The following is a 25,373-nucleotide window of genomic DNA, read 5'->3' as shown; positions in this document are numbered from 1 at the left end:
ACCATAATTCTTTGGTATCACTTAATATCCAGTGAATATTCACATAGCTTTGATTGTCTTTTTTAAAACATATCTTTTACTAGGTGGTTTGTCAAATAAAGATTTAAACAAGGTCCATATGCTGTATTTGGTAGTTCTGTCTCCTATGCCTCTTCATCATTCTACCCATATTTATCTCCCCACTGACTTGAAGAAATTGATGATGTTTTCTTGTAGAATTGACCTGATTCTGGATTATGTCTTTTGCTTCCTTATGGTGACATTTAACTTGTTCTTCCATCCCCACTGTTGCTTGTAAACAGATAGGAGCTTTAGTGTTTTGGAAACTTGATGAACATGGACATCTCTGCTGCATGGCCCAGCTCATTACTGTCCTCACCTGGGAGGTGAAGAGCCATTCCTCACTCCCAGGGATTCACAGCCCGCAGTTTCAGTGCTCAGCCACAAGAACCCCGACCAACCTTCTGCCACAGGTTGGGAATTCTGAGAAAGCTTCCAGAGTCAGGATTTTGAAAAAGCTTCTTAAACATCTTAACCATTATAACATCTCACCAGGAAATATCTCACATGTCTCACATGTGTGACAGGATCAGATCCATCGTGTAAGACAGGGTCTTCCTTTTTGTTCTGATAGGCCCCATCCAGGTTCCTGCCTTTCATTATTTTTCTCATGGTAGGTGCAGTGGTCTTTAGCTTATATTGTCCCTCAATCAGCCTATTTTTTAGCCCTTCCTACAGAACAATATCAGAGCAACATGTCTTTTTAGAAACCTGCTAACTCCCAATTGTCCTCCAAATAAAGCCCAAACACATTGACTGGCCATTCGACACTTTAATTCTCATGATAAAAATTAAAAACCTATCTCTTTATAGGACTTAAGACTTTGTTTTTCATACATACCTATTCAATTATTTTACTCACATAAAAACTGTATGGTGGAATCAGATAGTTTCGGTTCAATAAATATTAAGTAAGAACAATTGTTTAATTAATTATGCCAGCCACATTGTTCAGTGCTTGAGGTAAAGACAAAATGTAGTCCTGTTCTTGAGGACTTTGCAGTTCCTTGATGAAGACAAAGTTTGAACATGTGCTAAGATAGGGATGTGTGATGAGAGGGTGAGGAGAGGCTGGGACAAGGAGAGACTCCTAACAGATGCCTTCATGTGCCTGCATGCTGTTCCCTTAGCCTAGGTGGCCCCTTTGCCATCTGCCCCTATCAGAATCCTACTTGTCCTTTAAAACCTGGGTCAAAAGCCAGGTATTCCTTACTATCTGACTAATCAATGGCCCAGAACAGAGATGAAGCCTCTGCCCTTCACTAGGCCTAGTACAGGATTTTGTGAAAGATAGCCTTTCAAAAATATGTTAACATGTATCTTGAGTTTACAGTGAGGAATAAAGATAGGCTTCCCCTTGTGTCCACCTGAACTGTTGGTCGTTGTCAGTCTCACAAAGGTGAGTGGAGCTAGAGGAGAAGTGGAGGTATAACTGGAAGGGTCTGGATTAGTTGCGAAGCTTTCCTCTATGCAGAGGATAAACAATAGAATCTCACTAATGCACAGTACTGCAAGGGAAGGCAGGTGTTACTATTTGAATTGTGGAAATTTTCAATCAGTGATTTTTTATGCATTGTCAGTGTATATTTTTATACAGTCACAGACTACTAGAACTAGAAAGGACAACCTGGCTTAGCCTCTTTAAGAGTAACAGGTAAGACCCTGGCGATGTGGCTCAGGTGGAGTGTCATCATGTAAACAAAGAGTTGCAGGTTCAATTTCCAGTCAGGACACATACTTAGGGTGGTGGTCCCAGCACCTACGATCCCCACTCTGGGCGTGTACAGGAGGCAGCCAGTCGATGTTTCTCTTTTGCATTGATGTTTCTCTCTTTTCCTTCCTCTCTCTCTTCCTCTCTCTCTAAAAACAATGAAAAATAATGTCCTCAGGGGAAGGTTAAAAATTAAAATAAGAAGCAATAACAGGTAAGTAAACTAAAGACCAGTGGGTGCAAGTTTTCCCCCATGGTCACACAGAACCACATTAGGACTTGGACATTTTACTCCCTGCTCAATGCTCTATGTTTTGCCTGTAAGACATTAGCTTACTTGGGTTAATAAACCCTTTTATTTTTACTGTAGGTAAAATAATTTTACCAACTGGATTAACTGGTCCCCTTTGCTTTTCTGTTTATTTACATTAGAGGTGTCAGAGTATGGTCCAGGGCTAGCAGCACCACCAGAACCTGGGGACTGGCTAGAAGTGCAAATTACCGAGCCCCACGCCAGACCCACTGAATCAGGCAGGACGCAGCCTTCCAGGTGAATCCCATGTGCAATGATTCTGAGCACTGCTGATGCACGTGGTATGTCAGAAAACCTTTTTCAAAGTTAACGTAAAAAAATTCCAAGGCCTTGTCCAACTTATCACAACTTTAGAATTAATGGATTTCAAATTCATGAGATGTTGCTGCATAAAATAAGACAGAAGAGGGAGAAAATAAAAAGGAGAAAAGAAAGAAGAGAGACTGGCCAGTGCAGGTGCAGGAATGAGAACAGTTTGTCAATTCTGTTGGGAAGAAGGAAGTTGAAATTCAGGAATATCCTGCCTCTGGCAGATTATTCAATCTCCTTTTGGTGACAAAAGGACCTTGAAATGTCAATGTAACCTTATCTTCTCACAGATCTTGGCATACATTCTGTCAGACTCCGGTTACAGTACCTAGTTTGAAATTCATGGGGAAGTCCATGTAATGGCATCTTAGGAGATGACAGATATTTTTCAAGGAAGTCATTGAAGTGTTACTGTCATTTCGCTGAGACAAAAATGCTAAAAAGCAGAGGAAGAGGAAAGAGAAAGGAGGGCAGTAACTTGGTGCTGACTTTCTATTTACTGAATGACTTCACTCTCTCCAAGGTGTTCAGTCTTCAGAAACCAAAGACAAAAACAGTTTTGTGAGGCCCCAGATTGAAGTAAACAGTGATCTATGCCTTCAAGTTCACTTGCTTCTTATTAGGATAACAGCCAGTGAAATGTTATATTGTGAGTGTATTCAGGAAAGAACAGTTTTTAGACTTTGTAAAGTGTGTCATTAATCAGGTTTCTTATATTTTCATGGGTCTTCAATTCCTGACTCTTTTTTGTATTTCTAGCCTTTCTTAAAGCCCCTCTCATGGTTAAAAGATGTATTAAGTTCAAGAGGGCAGGCAGCCTAGCAAGAGGGACCTGCATGGATGAATGTTATATGAGTCTTTCTAGAAAATAGCTAACTATATTAATCTATAGAAAGCCTCACTCCCCCAATCACATTCATTTTTTATTTTGTCTTGGAGTCCCCAGACTAGCTGATGCGAGGGAAAGAGCTCCAGGTAACCAGACTTACTTCATTCAGTCTTCAACATAAGTAATGTGTTTTTGTCTTTGTTTTCTTTGTTTTGTTTTTAAAGACAAGATAATACAGGAAGCTCACCAACTGTGCTGTCAAATAAACGTGAATTTAGATCCTGAGTCAAGCACTCTAGGTGAAGGTCTCTGAGCACACATGGTCATATCTGTAAAAGAGAAATTGTTTGTCTTCCTAGGATTATTTTTGAGAATTAAAGATATAAATTATCCTAGAGATATCTTGAAAGAATGCAGTTTGAGAACTATAAGATTAAGAGAAGTAAATAATGTTAGAGAAAGCTGGAATGTATTTAATAAATAAAATGGGAGGAGCAGCCTTGGCCATCTTCCCATAAACCAAAAGGTTGTGGGTTTGATCCCCAGTTGGGGCACATATGGGAGGCAACTGATTATTGTTTCTCTCTCACATCAATATTTCTGTCTCTCACTCTCTCCCTCCCTCCTCCTCTATCTAGAATCAGTAAGCATGTCCTCAGGTGAAGATTTTATAAAATAATAATTAAAAAATAAAAATGCAAGGAACACTTCATATTATCAACATTTTATAGAAATTATTTAAGCAGAACTAAACATATCATTGAATATTTTTTTCCAAGGCAAAAATCATTTGGGAGTATTTTTTACCCTTTGTCTTTTCTTGACCCACTTTGAAATATATAGAATTGTTTAGGAATCATCCATCTTTTTGTTAAGAAATGGTTTTACATTGCTCCAAATAATTGTTTCTTCCTGTTCCAACATTATTCATTTCTTAATAATTCTTTTGAGAGGAAAAGAATTCTTTCTATCATGCTTGGAGGTTTCTTTCTTTTCATCCTAATTTACTTTGCATGACTTCAGAGTCTCTGGTCATTTTGATTATTTGCAGTACCTTTTAAAATGCCTTTTCTCAAGCACCCTCATAAATGCATTAGGGGACAATTTATTGTTTTTCTATACACCCTCTGACATATTCTCATGGTAACTGTGTCATCCTTGGCTTGTTATGCTTTATGAAATGTTCCTGTAAACTAGGACTTAGGGGGAAAAAGGGACGATGGTGGGGGTGGGGGAAGTTCCTAGAGAAAGGTCTTGGTTGCTAAAGAGGTTTGCCTTTGGAACCTACAGAATGACTGAGGCACTGAGGACTGGCAGAAAGAACAACCAATATCCAGCTGTGAGCAAAAAATCTAATAAATTAACTCACATGTTGAAAGATATGGTTACATCTATCTCTAGAAAGTAAAGTTGTTTAAATAGATCAGCCTTTCTGAAAAGAGTCCCTACTTTAAACAGTTATCACATAGAATCTCAGGGACACTTCAAAAAAAAGGAAGCTATTTTTTTATTTCAAGTGCTTTAAGTCTGAGTTCAGTAATGGAAACATCAGAAAGAGGATTGAGTGTTTTGAAAATCTGGCTCCATATCCGTTTGTCATTGTAAGCTGGAGAAAAGCCAGCAGCGATTTTCCTTTTCTCTGAGTTGTGTACTTGGTGAAGGAGGCGGGGAAGCAGGGTGTCTGGTGGGCACTTTGATTTATGCCCATTACAGGCTGGTTAAAATTCTCATTTCCAAATGAAAGTGACAGATATGAACAAGCCAAAGGGATGGGTTAGAAAAGCAGAGCCTGCCTGAGCCAGGTGTGCCTGGGTTTTCTCAGACACCAAAAGCACACAGCTTCCATTCGTTTCCATGACAGTTCCAAATTAGGACATCTGAGCATCTTTGGGAAGATAAAGAAATTTATCTGATGAGCAGGTTTCTCTGTGTAGTTTTCCCTTTCCCTTTTAGAAATGGGTGTGAGTGTGAAGACACACATGAAATTGCTGGTTATACAGCCCTGCCTCAGTAATCTGTAAACTCCACAAGGGCAAGAACCATCTATTCTGTTCACACCTATCTTCTCAGTGCCTAAAACAGTGCCTGAGACCCAGGGACTCATTGAACAAATATTGGTTGAAATGAATGAGTGAATGAATGAGCGATGGTATTAATGTCTCTGAAAATCTGACTGAGAAAACCAATTGCTTTCTTGTAACACCTATCACCACCATGGCCTCTTGGGGCACTCACATGAGGAAACTCATTATAGTATTTCCTTTTCTTTCAGTGTCATAATAAAAATGTAGCTGGACTGTGAGCTGTGAGTGTTTCTTTCTGTGTTGCCATTAGGAGGTCAGCAATCCCTAGTAATGTTGGTAATTTAGGGAAATCATTCTGAACAGTTTAGACAGCTAACAGCAGCTAGCCTAAAAACTCAGGTATTTGTTAATGAAATTGGGAAAGAAATAGTCCTGTTCAGAATGTCATCCTTTGAAGTCAGAAATAGATCTATTTGAAGTCAGAAATAGATCTATAGATCTCTTCAATAGAAGAGGTGAGAAAAGGCCCACAAGAGCTTAAAGTAGACTTCTTCCAGATTAAGGAATGGACCCTGGTTGATGCAAGACATAGAGACCCAGTGAAAGAGAGAAACACCTCCCAACACCATCGAGCAGAACCAAATAGGAAAAGAATTTGGAATAAAAATAATAATATCAACAAAACCCACATAAGGCAAAAGAAGGTGATGAGGAAAAGTTAGAACATGTTTCACTGAAGGTTAAAATGTAAAGAAAGAGCGAATATCAAAAAGATTGAGACCCAATTAATATCTGAAAGTGGTGCCTCCTTATTGACCTCCCTCAGCTCCCCACCAACCCACAGGTGTGAGTGACTTTCTAGGGACATTGGGCTGTTGTGTGGAAATAGGTAAGATGGAGAAGAAAAGGAGACAGAATAAGGTCAGTTGGAGAGTTGGAGTTGGACCTTAAAGTTTCACATACAAGAAATTAAACTGGGAGAAGTTTTTAATCCAACAAATTAAATCACGGCTTCAATATGTATTTAGGTAGGGGAGATGAAACACCGATGGCCAGGACTCTTGCATCATAAGGGAGCCTAACTCCAGAGGCCCCACATGAGGAGGAGGCTGAGCAGCTAGAGCAGCAGGGTTACATTGTCAACAGAGTGAGACCCAGTCGGGTGGACGAACGGACACTGAACTGGACCTGAAGTGTGGGCAGACTTGCTTGCCCAATGGGGCAAAGCCCTCTGGTGGCAAGGAGTCAATTCCAACAGTGATCGCCTTCAGTGCAGAACTGGAAAACAGGGCCTGCTTATGGCCATTCCTAAACCAGTAGTTGGTTATTTTTCTAGGTATTTGCTTTGTGAAGTCGTAAATGGGATTGTGTTCTTAGTTTCCCTTTCTGATAGCTCATTACTGGTGTATAGAAATGCAAATGATTTCTGATTATTTATTCTGTGTACACCTGAAACCTGTATCATTTTATTAACCAATGTCACCCCAATAAAGTCAATAAAAATAGTAAGTTTCTGTTATAAATCAGACCTGTGCACAAATAAATTTGTTTTTAAATTTATTTTTCAATTACAGTTTACATACAGTGTTATTTTGTATTAGTTTCCAGTATGTGCACAAATAGATTTAATTCTTAGACCTAACTTCTTAAAGATGGTGTTTCCCCCTTTCAACACCAAAACTTTTTTCAATTTTGTCCTTTTGAAAGGAAACCTGGAAATTTCTGTTGGTCTTCTTTCTACCTTCTCAAATACAGGTCTATACTTCAGACTTATTTTACCTTTCCATGGGATTCAGGGTCATCTCCTGAATGTTACTTGTGACTGCACGCTGGACTGTCATTGATGCCCCCAGCCTGTGAGAATGTCACGTTCTCTGGCCCTGTACTAATGGCTTCAGGCAAAACTGCATTTTTAAGGTCTGATGGCTTTTTAGAGTGATGATATTTTTTTTGTTCCTTTGCTATTAGTGTTTCTTCCCAGAGAAGCTGCACCTTTCCCTTGTAATTTTCTTCTTCCAGGTTATTATTAACTCAGATACTAGACAATTGGTCTTAAATATGTGTAGACTGAGAGCAAGCAAGTGCTGACAGAGAGTCATGATTTTTTCTAATGGTAATGTTCAGATGTTTAAACTACTATGGATTTTGTGGCTCAGTTTTGACTAGCAGGGATCAGTTATTTCATGGTTCTCAGCTATATTGTCACCCCATACCTGATTTGCAAAAAGGTGCCATGTCCTGTGTTTATTTTGAGAACTATTCTGATGAAAGGCTGGGGTATATTGTGAATTAGTTGTAGGATAAAGAGGGGTTACTAAAACTTAGAAGTACATCTAGTTCAAGGACACTTACCCATTAACTTTCACTGCATCTCCATCTGCCCAGCTGATCTGTTTGGTACCACAGTGATGGGCGCCTCCCCTGGAATCACTCTCAGCTCTGGCACAGGGCTCGGCTGGCCAGGACCATTCTAGCTGACAAATGCTATGCACACAGACTTTTGTATTCACAACATGTCTGGCTTCAAAGTTCAGGAGGATAACATTGTTTTATGAGAGCAGTGAATTGGTACTTGGACATTTTATTTATTTTTATTTTTATTTTTATTTAATTCTTTTTCAAGTACAGTTTTCTGTCTTATATTCCCAGCCCTTCTCCCCCCCAGTGCTCCCCACCTCCCTCCCATTTCCGTCCCCCACCTTAGTTATTATCCACATGCCCTTTATACTTGTTCATGTAAGTCCATCTTATTTTCCCCTATGATTCTCTCCCCTCTACCCTCTGGACCCTGTCAGCACATTCTGTATTTCAGTGTCTTTGGTTACATTTTGCTTGCTTGTTTGTTTTGTTGTTTAGATTCCTGTTAAAGGTGAGATCATATGGTATTTGTCTTTCACCACCTGGCTTATTTCGCTCACCATAATGCTTTCAGTTCCATCCATGATGTTGCAAAGGGTAGGAGTTCCTTCTTCCTTTCTGCAGCATAGAATTCCATTGTGTAAATGTACCATAGCTTTTTGATCCAGTCATTGACCGATGGGCATCTAGGTTGCTTCCAACTCTTGGCTATCATAAATTGTGCTGCTATGAACATTGGGGTGCATAGGTTCCTTTGGATTGGTGTTTCAGGGTTCTTAGGATATACTCCTAATAGTGGAATTGCTGGGTCAAAAGGCATGTTCATTTTTAGTTTTCTTCAAAAATTCCATACTGTTTTCCATAGTGGTTGTACCAGTATGCAATCCCACTAGCAGTGAACTAGGGCCCCCTTTTCCCCACAATCTCTCCAGCACTTGTTGACATTTTAAATGGAAGATCTGTTCAATAGACATTCTGGTTTCTGGATGTCACCTATCTGCTTCAAAAGGTGACTTTGCATGCCCTGACCAGTTGGCTCAGTTCATTGAACATCATCCCATAGACTGAAAGTTGTGGGTTCAATTCTTGGTCAGGGCACATACCCAGGTTGGAGGTTCAATCCCCAGTCAGGTTGTAAATGAAAGGCAACCAATTGATATTTCTCTATCAGATCAATGTTTCTCTCCCTCTTTTTGCCTTTTCCCCCCTTTCTTCCTTTCTCTCTCTCTCTCTTTCAAGAATAGAAAAGAAAAGAAAAGAAAAATGGTGGCTTTGTGGGCCAGAGGTCACTCTTAGGAACATTCTCTCACTAGAATTATGATTTTTTTAGGGCCCATAGTCTTACAGTTATGGATCTGGTCTTACAAGTATGTGTTGCATCAACCTGATTATTGTCGTATTTTAGAAATGGGAGAAATCCTGTAGAAAATGAAAGATAATAAAGAGTCATATCCAATTGGACTTTCTTGGTTTATGTTCCAATCTCCAGTTCTATGGCACAATGCTTGGATACAGTATCTCATGGAGGTCATGCATTCCTCTGTAAATTGGATTTGCATTGAGAGAATAGGTGGTAAGACAAAGGAGTGCCAGGGCTTTTATTTGCATCACCTGATATTGAGTATCCTCTTTCAGAACAAGTGGAACCTTTCAGGAAGCTGCTTGGAGCACCATTGAACTAATGACTCATCATTGCAAATCCTGTCCCCTATTCCTTTGAAGACTCTGCTATTGAGTCTTAGAGTTCCTTCCTTTTGAATCACTTCAAGATGTACAGAAACTAAGTAAGATATCATTTTAGTTAGTTAGGGAGATTTGTTGGGTGTTAGCTGTGAAAAGAACTCTATACCAGTTCTGGGAGACTACAGTCTTATTGGGGAACCTGTAGGGGAAACTTTTAGAAGAATGCATGGTCCAGTTACAGGGCCAACCATAGGCTGAGCTCTGTGACCAGTAGGTAATCACTTCACTTATCACCTGTCTATTGAGTCTTCCTTAGGTAATGTCGGATATGCTGGACCAAAAAGCATGAGTTAAATGTACAGACTTACCAGTGGAGATTAGCCTGGTAGAGATGACACTAGGGGGCTTAGATGAACAGATAAGATGAGAAGGAGCAGCAGAAATGGGAGGCATAAGTGAAGCAGTCAGGGTGACAACCTAGGCACAAGATGGAGGCAACTGCTGCAGGGCCTCAAGCTCATGTTTTTGAGGCTGACCATGATAATTGAGAGCTATTGAAAATGTTGTGATTAATACCATGCTGAAGAAATATTAGTTTCCTATGTAAAATGAATGAACTGAAGGCAGCCAAGGGGCTTCTCCAGTAATCGTGATATAAGCTTCCTAGACTATGATGGAGCTGCTAAGGATGGAAAGGGAAAGAAATAATATACAACATATTTCTATAACTGAAGAGGCCATATTTTTAAGTGTAGTGCTAGTTGATCCTCAAACCATAAGGCAGGTTCAGTGAGCCAGAGAGGATGAGGCGTTAGGAAAGAGTGGGAAGGATGAGGGAGAATCTACAACATAACATGAGGACATGTTTGTGATTCAATAAAATAAGCAAAATTTTATCATGGCTTCCTCAGAATTTGGCTTGGGGTAGAAAATGGGTAAGAGAAGGCTTGAATTTACTTGAGAAGGTGTTAAGAAGAACCTTTTTTCTCCTTTATTATTGATGGCACATCACTGTTTTCTGATACTCTAGCCAGTGTCCAAACTGGAAATCTACTTTTTTTTTTACTTCCTTAATCTCTGTATCCAGTCATACAAAATCACATAGTCTTCCTTTTAAATGTCTGCATATCATTATCCTGTTCTCAGCATTCCTAATGGCTCCATCCAAGCCCACTTACTTGAATTTCTTTCATTGGATAGTGGTGACTGATCATTTTTTGGGTACTTATGTGGAATTCGGTGTTGCATGTTATAGTTTAGGAAGGGAGACATAAAATTTCCATTTAGGAATAAAATTTTATTTTCTGCTACTATAAAATTAAATTGTCATCTGACTATTACTTTATGAAAGGTCATTCACCTAATGGGTGAACTCTAATTCCCAAGCAAGGAATCTGCACATTCTATAAAGGATGAGGAGGTCATCCCAACTTGTACCAAAGGGTGGTGAGAGTGAAAACTTAAACCCACACTCTGGTTGCATAGATGGGGCCATGCCTGAGCTCTTATCTTGCAAAAGGCCCATTCCTTTTGGAGCAAGACCAAGCTGGGCTACTTGGGTAAATTGGTTCTTGGAAACTTCTGAAGTTTTTTTCCATTATTCATTTCATTATTCCTTGTTCCATTGTTCAGGATGAAGCACAGAAGACAGAGAGCTCCTGGCCATTAGGAATACCAGGACAACAAATCACTTTCTTTTCACATATATGTTCTTTATCTATTCTCCCGGAACATAAAAGAAGCCAAAAACATCTTAAATGTTGTTGGATTCATCAACTCTATTATGTACTTGCAACATAATTTACCTAAAGCAATGCAGTAACTAGAAGTATTTCAAGATTATCATTATGACATAACACAAATCTAATGTAATCAAAATAATTAAATTCTGACACCATTCCTAAAGAATAGGGCCAAATTATGATGCTAAGTACAGCATTCCAGATATGGTTCATATCCTTATATTTATGGTTTAACACAACCACTCTGAATGTTAATGTGACTTTCAGCCAGTAATAATATTCATTATATTTTTCAGCTTCTCCTGTTGGCAACGGTTATATCAAACCTCCAGTCCCACCTGTGTCTGGCACACAAAGGGAGAAAGGGCCGCCAACCATGTTACCCATCAGTGTGGACCCGGACAGCAAACCAGGGGAATACGTCCTCAAGAGTTTATTTGTCAACTTCACCACTCAGGCTGAGCGCAAGATTCGCATCATTATGGCAGAACCCCTGGTGAGTGCCCCCTGATGCCTCCTCCTCCTCAAATTCATCTTGACACTGAACAGAAGAGATTTTACAAGTCTAAGAAATGATGGATTGCTCTTCCCCTAATTTCCAGAGATTTTTTGAAATCATCAATAAGGTTATAGTTAAATTTCCTGATTTAATTGAGGGTTGAAGACTTTAAGATAATACTCAGGAAATATATTTAAGGAGTACATTTCACTACTATGTTTAAGACCAATCAGCATAATTGAACAATAGATGTATTAATCACAAAAAAATGTGTTCAGTCTCTGTTCTGTATACATACTTTAGTCAAAGTCTTTTGTCCTATTTTAAAGTAGATGGGAAAAAATTGTTTCTCAAGTGTCTACCTGGACTACCAGTTTGAGAACACAGTCTCAGTGATACAGGGTCTAAGGAAGTTTTTGGTGTGTCGTTCAGAAACACCACTTTGTTTTCTGAAAATTGGAACACAGGACGTTCTCAACTCCCTTACCTTTAGGCTCCTTATTATATGATGCCCTTAGACATTGGGGTCTTTCTTTACAGATAATGCTGCTACAAAATAAGACATGTGTTTTGGCTGTGTGTTAATTGCTCTCACAAGTGCTGGTTCTCAAAAGGATAGTTTGGAAGGAAATAGAGTTGCTAGATTCAGATTACTGGTTTGTTGACCTTGGCCACATACAGTGAGAGAAAAGGAAAGGTATGTGGAGTGACACAGCTTCTGTGAAGCTGGGCTTTGTCCCTCCTGTGGGGGCATGGGGCACACAAAGTCTGAGGTGTGCTTTATGGCATGATAGTTTAAAATAATTAAAAGGAATGTTACTAAGTCCACAACACAAGTCTCTAAAAATAGGTGACAATGTAAGGTTTGGGGATCAGCATTCAAGAATGTTTAAGTGTGTGTTTACCTGAAAACTATACACTTTGCATTTTTAAGCTTTTATTAGATCAGTGGAGCTTATTTTTATGAATTCTAACTTCTTATGGAAGATATTTCTTGGTTTTGCCATTTAAATCATTTAAATTAAATCTTAGAATGATACCTTTTCCCCCATTCACTCATGTTTTTATGTTCCTACTACTTTTACAACTAATAATAATAGCCAACATTTCTGGAGTACTTACTATGCCCAGGCACTATGCCAAACTTTCTATCTCCTTTACTTTTCACAATGGTCTAAATTAAATAGGATTTATAGCTTCATTTACAGATGGGAAAAGTTGGCTCAGAGAGGGTAAAGTAATTGTGCAAAGTCACACAGTGTTGATTTCAATTCAAACTGAGTGTCCTCACAGTCAGTCTCTGACCTTTCTACACTCTGTTAACACTGCATGGTCATCTTGTAAGGAACCTTCTTTAACTTCCTAGGAAAATCAACACAGGACTCTCCCATACCAGCCAGCCATAAATCATGTGTCCAACTTCCCATTGCCCAAAACAGTGCTGTATGGGAAACCCTCTGACTCCTTGAGAGACGCTGAGGCAGCCCAGATTCCTGGTAGTGGAGGGCAGAAAGCCACCTCAGCTCTAGAGGTCATAAGGGCATTCAGGGGGGAGAGAGTGGTAAGGCACATTACATTCTTTAACAGTGGAAAATGCCAAAATGGCAGGTCAGGGCCCTCTAAAATTGTGTATCATGGTGAATTTTCCTGAAGAACTGAAAAATTGTACAAAAGTTGAGATGATTGGAAGGCTAGGTCCTGACACCTTTTGGGTCATCCCTGTTTCCAAAATAATAGTTTAAACACTGTCATTTATGAATTTATGAAGTTAAATAATTTGGGTTTAACTTTTCATCTTTACTCAGCTTGGAATTTGTTTGCATGACATTTACCTTCTTGGAATAAACATTATGTCTGAAAAACAACATGTGCCACAGCATTCTTTTAATTAAATGTTGATGTTTTGTTCCTTTTTATGGGACAACTTAAATGTCCCCAAACAAGGAAAATGAAGAGAGAAAATGTAAGTCCTCTTTATCAGACGAGGGACTATTGGAACTATTTGCCAAGTAGATGAACATTATGTCTTTAGCTGAAGAGGTGTATTCACTCAATTTTTAGTATTGTTGCTTTTTATATAAGAAGATGATTTGTTCCCTGTGTTTTGGCAGAGATGTAAGCTTCCATGCCACATTCATTTCTTGTCGGTCGAAAAAATACTTAGTAATTTTCATCCTTATATTCACTTACTCATGGGACAATAAATGTGAGTAGATTCGGGGGCTTGTTATCTTATTCTAAAAATGTAAATGAGCATTTTGCTCTGTGTCCATAGCAAGAGGTGTTATTTTTGAGTTTCTTATAGTACATTTAAAGTGAATTTCAGTAGATATTCTCAACTGTTTCTCTTGCTGAGTTAGCTTCACTTAGAAAAACTTGGAATCCTTAAGTGCCTAGAGTTACACAAGTTTGTAACAAATCACAAATTGTACTCTAAATCTTTAATATCATTAAAATTTATATAGGAGTGGCAAGGAAAACTTTCTAAAAATTAAAGTATAGACTTATTATTTATGAAGCAACTCAGGAATCTGTATTTTTTAGTTTTATTTTTAAAAGACTAAATCCTTCAGAATTCTATATCAGTAAGACTATGTGGGATAAATTATACACAATATTAAATTAAAGGTATATTTATGAATATACAAATAGCTAACTTTAATTTTTTTAAAAGGCAAGAAACACCCCTGGCTGGTGTAGGTCAATGGGGGTTGAGCACGAGCCTGTGAATGAAAGGATCATGGTTTGATTCCCAGTCAGGCCACATGCCTGGGTTGCAGGCCAGTTCCCAGCAGGGGACACACAAGAAGCAACCATACATTGATATTTCTCTCCCTCTCTCCTTCCCTTCCATCTAAAGATAAATAAATAAAATCTTTAAAAATGTTTTTTAAAAGGCAAGAAACAAAAATATTATACCAAAATCAAATTTTAGATTATTTTCTTTTGTAAATACCTCACACTGGTTCAGCAGTATTGTTCTTTATGCCCAAAAGATGCTGAGGACATATTCATTAATATTTATGGATTAAGCCAGCAATTTTCAACCAGCATTCTGTGAGAATTTTAGAATATGCTGTACCTAACTATTTAGTCAGGTTCACTAACCTTTTTTCTCTTAGATTGTCAAATAAAAAAAATTACAAGGGGCAAATTTCAGCCAAGATGGAAGCATAGGAAGATATACTTTGCCTTTTCACACAACAAAAAGCAAGACAACAACAAATTTAAAAACAAAAAACAACCAGAACTGCCAAAAAATTCAACTGTATGGAAGTCCGACAACCAAAGAGTTAAAGAAGAAACATTCACCCAGACCAGTAGGAGGGGTAGAGATGGGCAGCCAGAGTGAGGGGTCCATGGCAAGACAGCAGCCAGAGGACCAGGAGGTCCCACATTTGCATGCAGATAAACCAGGAGGAGCAACTGAGAAGAGAGACAGGCCACATAACCCAGGGTTCAAGTGTGGAAAAAGAAGGCCTCAAAACCTTGGGCTATAAAAACTTGTGGGGATTGTGGCAGTGGGAAAAACAGCCTCACAGAAGAGTTCATTCTAGAGACCATGCGGTCCTAAAATGCACACAAACCCACCCAGCCCAGAATCAGCATCAAGAAGGGCCCAATTTGCTTGGGTAGCAGGAGAAGTGACTGAAAGCTGGTGAGAGCGAAGTAAGCAGCATTGTTCTCTCTTGGACCTCTCCCCCACAGACAGCACCACAATGCAGAAACCTGGATTGCCCAACCCTGGCAAATACCTAAGACTCCACCCCTTATGATGTAATGGTGCTTCTAGACAAAGAAAAATGGGCCAAATGAAAGAACAGATCAAAACTCCAGAAAAAGAACTAAGTGATGAAGAGATAACCAACATATCTGATGCAGATTTTGAAACATGGGTAATCAGAATGCTCAAAGAAATGGTTGAGTATGGTGACAAAGGAGGAAAAAGTGAAGGTTTGCAGAGTGAAATAAAGAAGAATATACAGAGAACCAACAGTGAAGGAAAGGAAACTGGGACTCCAATCAATGATTTGGAGTAGAAGAAAGAAATAAACATTCAACCAGCCAGAATGAAGAAACAAGAATTCAAATAAATGAGGAGAGATTTAGAAACCTCTGGGACAACTTTAAACATTCCAACATCTGAATCATAGGAGTACCAGAAGGAGAAGAGGAAAAGCAGAAATTGAAAACTTATTTGAAAAAATCATGGAGAACTCCCCCAATCTGGCAGAGAAAATAGACTTCCAGAAAGTCCAGGAAGCTCAGAGAGTCCCAAACAGGTTGAACCTAAGGAAGTACACACCAAGGCACATCATAATTAAGTTACCCAAGATCAAAAATGAGAGAATCTTAAGAACAGCAAGAAAGAAGGAAACAGTTACCTACAAGGGGTGTCCATAAGGTTATCAGCTAACTTCTCAAAAGAAACCTTACAGGCAAGAAGGGATTGGAAAGAAGTATTCCAAGTCATCAAAGGCAAGGTTCTACATCCATGGTTACTCTATCCAGCAAAGCTATCATTTAGAATGGAAGGGCAGATAAAGTGCTTCCCAGATAAGGTCAAGTTAAAGGAGTTCATCATCACCAATGCCTTATTATATGAAATGTTAAAGGGACTTATCTAAGACAAAGAAGAAAATCAAAACTATGAATAATGAAATGAGAACAAAGTCATGACTAACAACAACTGAACCTAAGAAAACAAAACAAAAAGAAAAGTGAACTAAGCAAACAACTACAAAAGGAAAAGAATCACAGAAGTAGAGATCATTTGGATAGTTAACAGTGGAGAGGGGGAGGGAGATAACAGGGGAAAGGTACAGGGAGTAAAAAATATAAAGTTTAGGTACAAAACACACAGGGGGTGGTTAAGAATAGTATAGGAAATGGAGAAGCCAAAGAACTTGTATGTACAACCCATGGACATGAACTAAGGCAGGGGGAAATACTGCTTGTATGAGGCTGCATATCGGAGGAGAATGCAGGGGAGAAAAATGGGACAACTGTAGTAGCATAATCAATAAAATATACTTCAAATTTTACAAAAATTGAAAAAAAGTAAAGGGATGGAAAAAGAAAAAAAATGACAGTGGCCAAAACAACACTGTCTAGTGTGATTGGATCAAAATTATACCTATGTTTTATCAGATTGGCAAAAATATATATATTTTAGTGAGCTGAACAATTTCAGTCATTAGTTTATGTGTGCCATGAGATGAAAAAGGCTAAAAATTGCTGGGTTAGTTGATCACTTTATTATACTTTTGTTCCCTCATGAATTCATGCAATAGTATTTGTTCTTGTCCAATTGTACCATTATTTCAGCTTTCTCAAGGAAAGTGTTTGAAACAAGTAAAACTGGATCATCTGTACAGAGAGTAATATAATTGATGCTTTTCCCTCTTGCCTCCTATTTTTTTCCTCTGGTTTAAATTTTCTTTTTTCCCAAAATATATTTTTGTTGTTCTTTAGTTAAGAGTCAGTGAGTTGTAAATTATTCAGTCTTGTTTAATCTAAGATATCTTATTCTCCCTCAATTCTCAGTGACAGTTCAACTGGGAATAGAACTTGACTTCAAATTTAGTTTGACATTTATTCTTCCTCTAGACTTTTGACAGCATATTTCACTATGTTACTTCTATTACTGCTGTTGAAAAGTCTGTGGTTACTTTGTCATTTATTTGTGCTTTTTTCACTTTTTCTGCTGCTTGTTTTTATGCTTTTAATCCTTTGCCTTATAGTGTCCTGATATTTCACTATTCTGTATTTGAATGTGGACTTATTTTTAGTTTCTGTTTGAGATCTCATGCTTCTTAAATTGAGGGGTTATATCCTTTATAAATTATGGAAAGTTCTTAGCCATTAAATATTAAAATATTGCCATTCCTTCATTTCCCACTTTTTTTCTGACTGCTCTTAGATCAGACCTTCTCATGCTATATTGCCTATCTTTTTACCCTTCTGTTACTATTTTTACTTCTTTGTCTCTCACTATTGCATTCTGAAAGATTTTCACAGGTCTGTATTTAGTTCATTAATACTCTCTTGGACTATGTCTCATTTGTTGTTTAACCTACCCATTGAAAATTTTAATTTTGGTGACTATATTTTTCATTAGCCTATTTAGGTGGGATGTTTTAAAGATGCATTTTGTTTCTTTCTTAATTTAAAGATTCTTTTTTATTTCTTTGATCACCTTACATGTACATTTTTGTGTCCCCTTTTAGATTTGCCTAGAATTATTCCTGTCTGGGATCAAATATTATTAACTTCTTGGCTTGGAAATTTCTGTACCCAGAAAATGATATAAATAGAACTCGAATTCATGAAAGACTTGAGACTGTGGCTTCAAATTCCTGAGGGTGATTATTGTTGTTCTTACCTAGAACCCAGGCAAGGACCATTGGAATATCTTTTCAATGAACTAGATTTTCCCTAGTTCACTTTTTCATAGTTTAGGGCCAGCCTTTATGTAGTTGCTTTATTTCCGGTTCCCCATCTCTCAGGGCCCACAGCTCTGTTTTCTGTTCTCAGTGGACAACAAAAAAAGACTCCAGGATAATGAAACCAATAGTCCTCCATCTTTGCAGCCACTACATTAGCTCATACCTTCCTGCTTTTTGTTTCCCTCTTCATTTCTTCTGAACTCATTTCTATATTTAAAAAATCATATATTCCATTCAACATTCCTAGGTGTTTATAGCACATGAGATTTTGACATATTTCAATCTATTGTCATGCCAAAGTCCTCTGGGGAATTCTTGGTTTGCTTCTCATGCAGACAAGGCCAGGATGAGTCTTTGTACTGTGGGGCTTATGTGCAAGCAGAAGTTCCCATGACAAGGTGGAATGTCCCCAAAATAAATGAAAAGAAGAATGAAGAGATTGTCACCAATTCTTCCTTGATCCTTCTTTTTATTTATTTATTTATTTATTTATCTTTAGAGGGGAAGGGAAGGAGAGAAGGAGAGAACTATAAATGTATGGTTGCCTCTCGTGAGTCCCCTGCTGGGAACTGGCCTGCAACCCAGGCATGTGCCCTGACTGGGAATCGAACCGCGATCGTGTGGTTCGCAGGCCCGAGCTCAATCCACTGAGCTACACCAGCCAGGGCTTTTTTTTTCTTTCACTTCCTTGATCCTTCTTAAAAATCTTGCCTAAATATAATGCTGTCCTTTTCATTCCCTTGCTCAAAACCTTGACTTCACTTCTTTTACACCTTTATTTGGCTACAACCTATCTTACTTCCCCTGTATACCTTAATGAACCCCATTTTCAATTCTGTGCTTGCAAGGGAAGCTAAATCAAGTATTGGGCCAGGGGTTTCAACTGGATCTACAATCTGTCAGCATAAAATTGCAGCCTAAAATGGAAGAATAAGAAGAAATTCTAACTCACCTAAGACTTAGCAAGCAAGTAATTTATTCTCTACTTTGAAACCTGGAAGGAGGCAAAAATCTGTGTAACTTTAAAAGAAAACACACCCAATTTATTGTCCTTCAGCAGAGCCTATGACTGAATGAGAGGGCAGTTGCTCACCTTCTTCTAAAGTTCTGGATTTAGGAACCATTTTATGATGAGAGGTGATATGAAAATGGAGGGTTCTATTATAAGCATTGCTTGAGCCTTGGTAGCGCCTGCTCACAAAGTGGTTCATGGAAAAGACACAGGCAGGTTATCTCAGTAAAAATCCTGTTGTTGGGCTTGGAGCCCAAGTGTGCCGTGATAAACACATATTCATAAAGATGCTAAGTGTGTTATGCTGAAATAGAGATAACAGTATAACACAATCCAGCTGGCTTGCTAGCGTAAAAGGAACAATTAAGAGAATTTCTATTTTAATATGAGACTAAAACTAAACCAGAAGTAATATAAAATATTTTCTTGGTGCGCCAGTCTTTAAATTAGAGTCCAGGATGCCAATCTCTCTTGCACCACATGCCAGGAATCCATAATGGGATACGTCATGCCTTAAGACCAAGCCTGTCCAAACATCAGTAGTGGCCAGCTGGCACCACCATTGAAAGGCCAACAATTAGCTAATGATAACATTAATGCATGCTAATGTTGTTCTAGATTCAGGCAGTAACATCTATTGACAAATCTTTATTCTTTGGCCCTGTGTCTTAGGATTCCAGCTTCTCTTGAGTGCTGATGTCACAAGGCTGGCCTCAGAACAACTCACTAACCCTGAATTTGAGCAGGACACTGTGCTATAATAATGCCACTGGTGACCCACCACCAACAAACTATTTATGATGGGTTGTTCTAGTGATTGTAATGAATTTGATTGTGATTCTAAGTAAGAAAAGCCTTTGTCAAGTGAAATATACCCTCACTGCAGTTCCTTCTTATAATTTTAGACCAGGTCTGATAACAAGTAGCAGGCTAACTTTAGGATACAGCCTATTTGTAGTTATAAAAGAGCTTTTTTTCACCACTAACCCATGTAGAGATAGAACATTCACCCATAGTTTTTTTTTTAAGATTTTATTTATTTATTTATCTCTAGAGGGGAAGGAGAGAAGGAGAGAAACATCAATGTATGGTTGCCTTTCATTCGTCCCCTGCTGGGAGTTGCCTGCAGGGAACCGGCCTGCAATCCAGGCATGTGCCCTGACTGGAAAATCAAACTGTGATCCTCTGGTTCTTAGGCCTGTGCTCAATCCACAGAGCTACACCAGCCAGGGCCAGCCATAGTTTTATGTTTCACTTCTTCACACACCTGAGTTGTCTGACGATTTCTAAATAGCAGGAAATATAAGCTCCTTTAATCAGGAAACTTTTTAATATTTAAGGAATTTGTGAATTAAAAAATTCTGCTGTGATGGGTGCAGCCACTATGGAAAACACTGTGGAGGGTCCTCAAAAAATTAAAAATATAACTGTCTTATGACCCAGTGGTTTCCACTTTTAAGTATTTATTCAAAGAAACCCAAAACACTAATTTAAAAGAAAGTATGTACCCCTATGTTCATTGCAGCATTGTTTACAATAGCCAAGATATGGAAGCAACCCAATTGTCCAGCAATAAATGAGTGGATAAAAAAGTTGTCTCATAAGCATCCAGCTCAGATTTCATTTAGAATGGAAGGGCAGATAAAGCGCTTCTCAGATAAGGTCAAGTTAAAGGAGTTTGTCATAACCAAGCCTTTATTATATGAAATGTTAAAGGGACTTATCCAAGAAAAAGAAGATAAAATCTGAACAGTAAAGAGACAGCAAACTCACAGTTATTAACAACCACACCTAAAATAAAAACAAAAACAAACTAAGCAAACAACTAGGACAGGAACAGAACCACAGAAACGGAGATCACCTGGAGCGTTAGCAAGAGGGGAGTGAGAGGAGGAGAGGAGGAAAAGATACAGAGAATAAGTGTCATATATGGTAGGTAGAAAATAGGGAGAAAGCAAGAATAGTATGGGAAATGTAGAAGCTAAAGAACTTATAACACATGGACATGAACTAAAGGATGGGGACGTCAATGGGGTATGCGGGGTGGAGGTCAATAAAGGGGGGAGAAATGGAACAACTGTAATAGCATAATCAATAAAATATATTTTTAGCCCTGGCTGGGGTAGCTCAGTGTATTGAGCACGGGCCTGTGAAGCAAAGGGTTGCAGGTTCAATTCCCAGTCAGGGCACATGCCTGGGTTGCAGGCCAGGTCCCCAGTAGGGGACACATGAGAGGCAACCACACATTGATGTTTCTCTCCCACTCTTTCTCCTTCCCATCCCCCTCTCTAAAAATAAATAAATAAAATATTTTTAAAAAAATAAATAAAATAAAATATGTTTTTAAAAAGTTGTCTCATAGACTCATATATATGCTGTCTACAAGAGACCCACCTCAAAACAAAAGATACACACAGACTGAAAGAAAAAGGATGGAAAATGACATATCATGAAAATGGAAATGAAAAAAAAAGCCAAGGTACCAGTACATATATGTGACAAATAGACTTCAAAGGTGATAAAAAATAACAAAGACCACTATATAATGAGAAAAGAATCAATCCAGCAAGAGTATATAACCCTCATGAATACTTATGCACCCAACATAGGCGTGCCTAAATACATGAAGCAAATCTTGATGGACATAAAAGGAAAATTGAGAAAAACATGGTCACAGTAGGGGATTTTAATACCCCATTGACATCAATGGATAGATCTTCCAGACAAAATATTAACAAGTAAACAGAAGACTTAAATGACATAATAGGTCAGATGGATTTAGTTGATATTTTCAGAGCACATCACTCAAAAGCAGCAGGATGTATGTTCTTTTCAAGTGCAGGTGGAACTTTTTCTAGGATAGACCACATATTAGTATACAAAACAAGTCTCAAGACATTTAAGATGATTGAAATAGCATCAAGCATCTTTTCTGACTATAGTGCTATGAAACTAGAAATCAAATACAAGAAAACAACTGAAAAACGCACAAGCACCTGGAGGCTAAATAACATGTTACTACTAGACAATGAATGGTCAACAATGAGATCAAGGAAAAAATGTAAAGATAACTTAGACTACCCTGATAGGTGTGCCTCAGTTGTGGCTTTGTCCCATAAACCAAAAGGTCATGCACATGCCTAGGGCACATGCCTAGGTTGCAGGCAAAATAAACCTACAACAATGCAAAACCTATGGGACACAGCAAAAGCTGTCCTAAGAGGAAAATTTACAACAATACAGGCCTACCTCAAGGAACAAGAAAATTTTCAAATAAACAATCTAACTTTACACATAAGGCAACTAGAAAAAGAACAATGCAAAGCCCAAAGTGAGTAGAAGGAAGGGAATGATAAAGAATAGAATGGATGTGGTATTGTGAGGGCTGGGGAAGGGCCAGTGGAGGTGGAAGAAGGTATAAGGGAGATAAATGGTAATGGAAAAATACAATAAAAATAATTTTTAAAAATTAAAAGAAAGAAAAATTTTTTAAAAGAGCAGGAAAATGACATACAAATGAAAAACACAATGCAAAAGATCAATAACACTGAATTAGTTCTTTGAAAAGATAAACAAGATTGACAAACCTTTAATAAGACTCATCAAGACAAACCTTTAATAAGACTCATCAAGAAAAAAAACCCTTATTAAAGGGTTTTAATAATCAAGAAAAAACAGATGCTAATAAAATCAAAAATGAAAGAGGAGAAGTAACTACTGACAGCACAGAAAGGCAAAGGATTGTAGGAAAGTATTATAGACAAACTATATGCCAACACATTGGACAATGTGGAAGAAATGGATACGCTCCTAGAAACATACAACCTTCCAAAACTGAATCAAGAAGAATAAATATATCTGAACAGACCAATTACAAGTAATAAAATTGAAGCATTAATCAAAAGGCTCCCAGCAAACAAAATACCTGAACTGGATGGATTCGTAGGTGAACATTCAAAGAAGAGCTATTATAGCAGTTATCCTTCTCAAACTATTCCAAAAAGTTAAGAGGAGGGAAGACTCCCAAGTTCATTTTACAAGGCTGGCATTATCCTAATTGCAAAACCAAATAAAGACACTACAAAGAAAGAAAACTTTAGGCCAATAGCCCTGATGAACATAGATGCTAAAATCCTTAACAAAATGTTAGCAAACTAAATTCAGCACTACAATCAAGTTGGATTTATGTCTGGGATGCAAGGTTGCTACAGTAGCTGCAAATGAATTAATGTGATAATCTGTATAAACAAAATGAAGGATAAATATCATGTGATTATATCAATAGACTCAGAAAGGGAATTTTATTAAATTCAGCACCCATTTATGATAACAACTCTCAGCAAAGTGAAAAAAAAGAGAACATACATCAACATGTTAATGATCATGTATGACAAACCCACAGCTAACATCATAGTAAATAGGGGAAAACTCAAAGCGTTTCCTTAAGATCAGGAGCAAAATGGGAATATCTGCTCTCACCAAACTTATTCAACATAGTACTGGGAAGTCTAGCCACAGCAATCAGACAAGGAAAAGAAATAAAAGGCGTCCAATTGGCCCTGGCTAGTATGGCTCAGTGGATTGAGTTCTGGCCTGCAAAGTAAGGGATCATTGGTTCAATTCCCAGTCAGGTAACACACCTGGGTTTTGGAATAAGTCCCCAGTAGCAGGGGAACACAAGAGGCAGCCACACATTGATGTTTCTCTCTCTTTCTTCCTTCCTTCTCTCTAAAATAAACAAATAAAATCTTTTGAAAAGAAGACATTCAAATTGGAAAGGAACAAGTAAAACTGTTATTATTTGTAGATGACATGATACTATATATAAAGAATCCTAAAGACTACACCAAAAAACTACAAGAACTGATACATTCAGTTAAGTAGCAGGATACAAATTAATACTCAGAAATCAATTGCATTATTATATATCAGTAATGAACTAGCAAAAAGAGAAACTAAGAAAACAATCTCATTTACAACTACACCAAAAAAAAACCCTAGCAATAAATTTAACCATGGATGTAAAAGACCTATACTTGGAAAGTTATAAGACACTGAAGAAAGAAATTAAAGAAGATACAGATTTGTGGATGCATATTCCATATTCATGGTAGGATTTTAACATCATGAAAATGGCCATGCTACCCAATCTACTATCTGTAGATTCAGTGCAATCCCTGTCAAAATACCAATGGTGTATTTTGCATAACTAGAACAAATATTCCAAATATTTAGAAGGAACCACACACACCCAAAACAGATAGCCTCAGAAGTATTAAGAAAAAAAACAACAAAGAGGGGGTTATCACACTACTTGATATCAAACTATACTACAAAGCCATAGTAAATAAACAGCCTCATACTGGTATAATAACAGACACATAGGTCAATTGGACAGAATAGACAACCCAGAAAAGAACCCATGTCTACCCCTGGCTGGTGTATCTCAGTGGATTGAGCACGAGCCTGGGAACCAAAGGATCACGGTTCAACTCCCAGTCAGGGCACATGCCTGGGTTGCAGGCCAGTTCCCAGCAGGGGATGCACAAGAGGGAACCATACATTGATACTTTTCTCCCTCTCTCCTTTCCTTCTCCTCTAAAGATAAATAAATAAAATATTTTTTAAAAAACCCATGTCTATTTGGTCAATTAATGTTTACAAAGGAGGGAGGAACATGTGGTGCTGAGAAAACTGGACAGATACTTGCAAAGAAAAAAAAAAAGAAATGAGACCACCTCCTTACACCATACACTAGAATAAACTCAAAATAGATTAAAGACAACTGTAAGAGTTGAAACCATAATCTGAATAGAAACTTCTCTAAGGAGGACATACAGAGGGCCCAGAGACATATGAAAGGATGCTCAGCATCACTAGTCATCAGAGAGATGCAAATTAAAACCACAATGAGATACCACTTCACACCAGTGAGAATGGCCACCATAAACAAATCAACAAACAAGAAGTGCTGGCGAGGTTGTGGGGAAAAGTGCACCATTGGTGGGAATGCAGACTGGTGTAGCCACTGTGGAAAACAGTATGGAATTTTCTCAGAAAACTAAAAAGGAAACTGCCTTTTGACCTGGTAATTCCACTGCTGGGATTATACCCTAAGAATTCTGAAACACCAAATCAAAAGAACCTATGCATCCCAATGTTCATAGCAGCACAATTTACGATAGCCAAGTGCTGGAAGCAACCTAGGTGCCCAACTAGGTTGCTAGGTTCAAAAAACTATGGTACATTTACATAATGGAATTCTATGCAGCAGAAGGAAAGAAGGTGCTCCTACCCTTTGCAACAGCATGGATGGAACTGGAGAGCATCATGCTAAGTGAAATGTGTCAGGCTATGAAAGACAAATACCATATAATCTGACCT

The 25,373-nt window shown here is 38.1% G+C and overlaps 1 protein-coding gene across 4 annotated transcripts in view; it reads left to right on the top strand.

Annotated features, from left to right (window-relative positions):
* FRY (FRY microtubule binding protein) overlaps positions 1 to 25,373 on the top strand; it is a 449,099-nt gene that overhangs the window by 125,277 nt on the left and 298,449 nt on the right. For all 4 annotated transcript variants that reach the window (XM_037037290.1, XM_037037291.1, XM_037037293.1 and 1 more), the window contains exon 2: positions 11,326 to 11,525. In XM_037037290.1, the coding sequence (XP_036893185.1) occupies positions 11,326 to 11,525 (200 nt within the window). The remainder of the gene's footprint in view (positions 1 to 11,325; positions 11,526 to 25,373) is intronic.

The sequence above is a fragment of the Sturnira hondurensis genome, unplaced genomic scaffold, assembly GCF_014824575.4.
Source record: "Sturnira hondurensis isolate 20B ecotype Veracruz unplaced genomic scaffold, ASM1482457v3 Scaffold0022910, whole genome shotgun sequence".
In the NCBI taxonomy this organism is placed as follows: Eukaryota; Metazoa; Chordata; class Mammalia; order Chiroptera; family Phyllostomidae; genus Sturnira; species Sturnira hondurensis.
The sequence above is the reverse complement of the archived record's forward strand: the minus strand, read 5'-3'. Positions and strand labels throughout refer to the sequence as shown.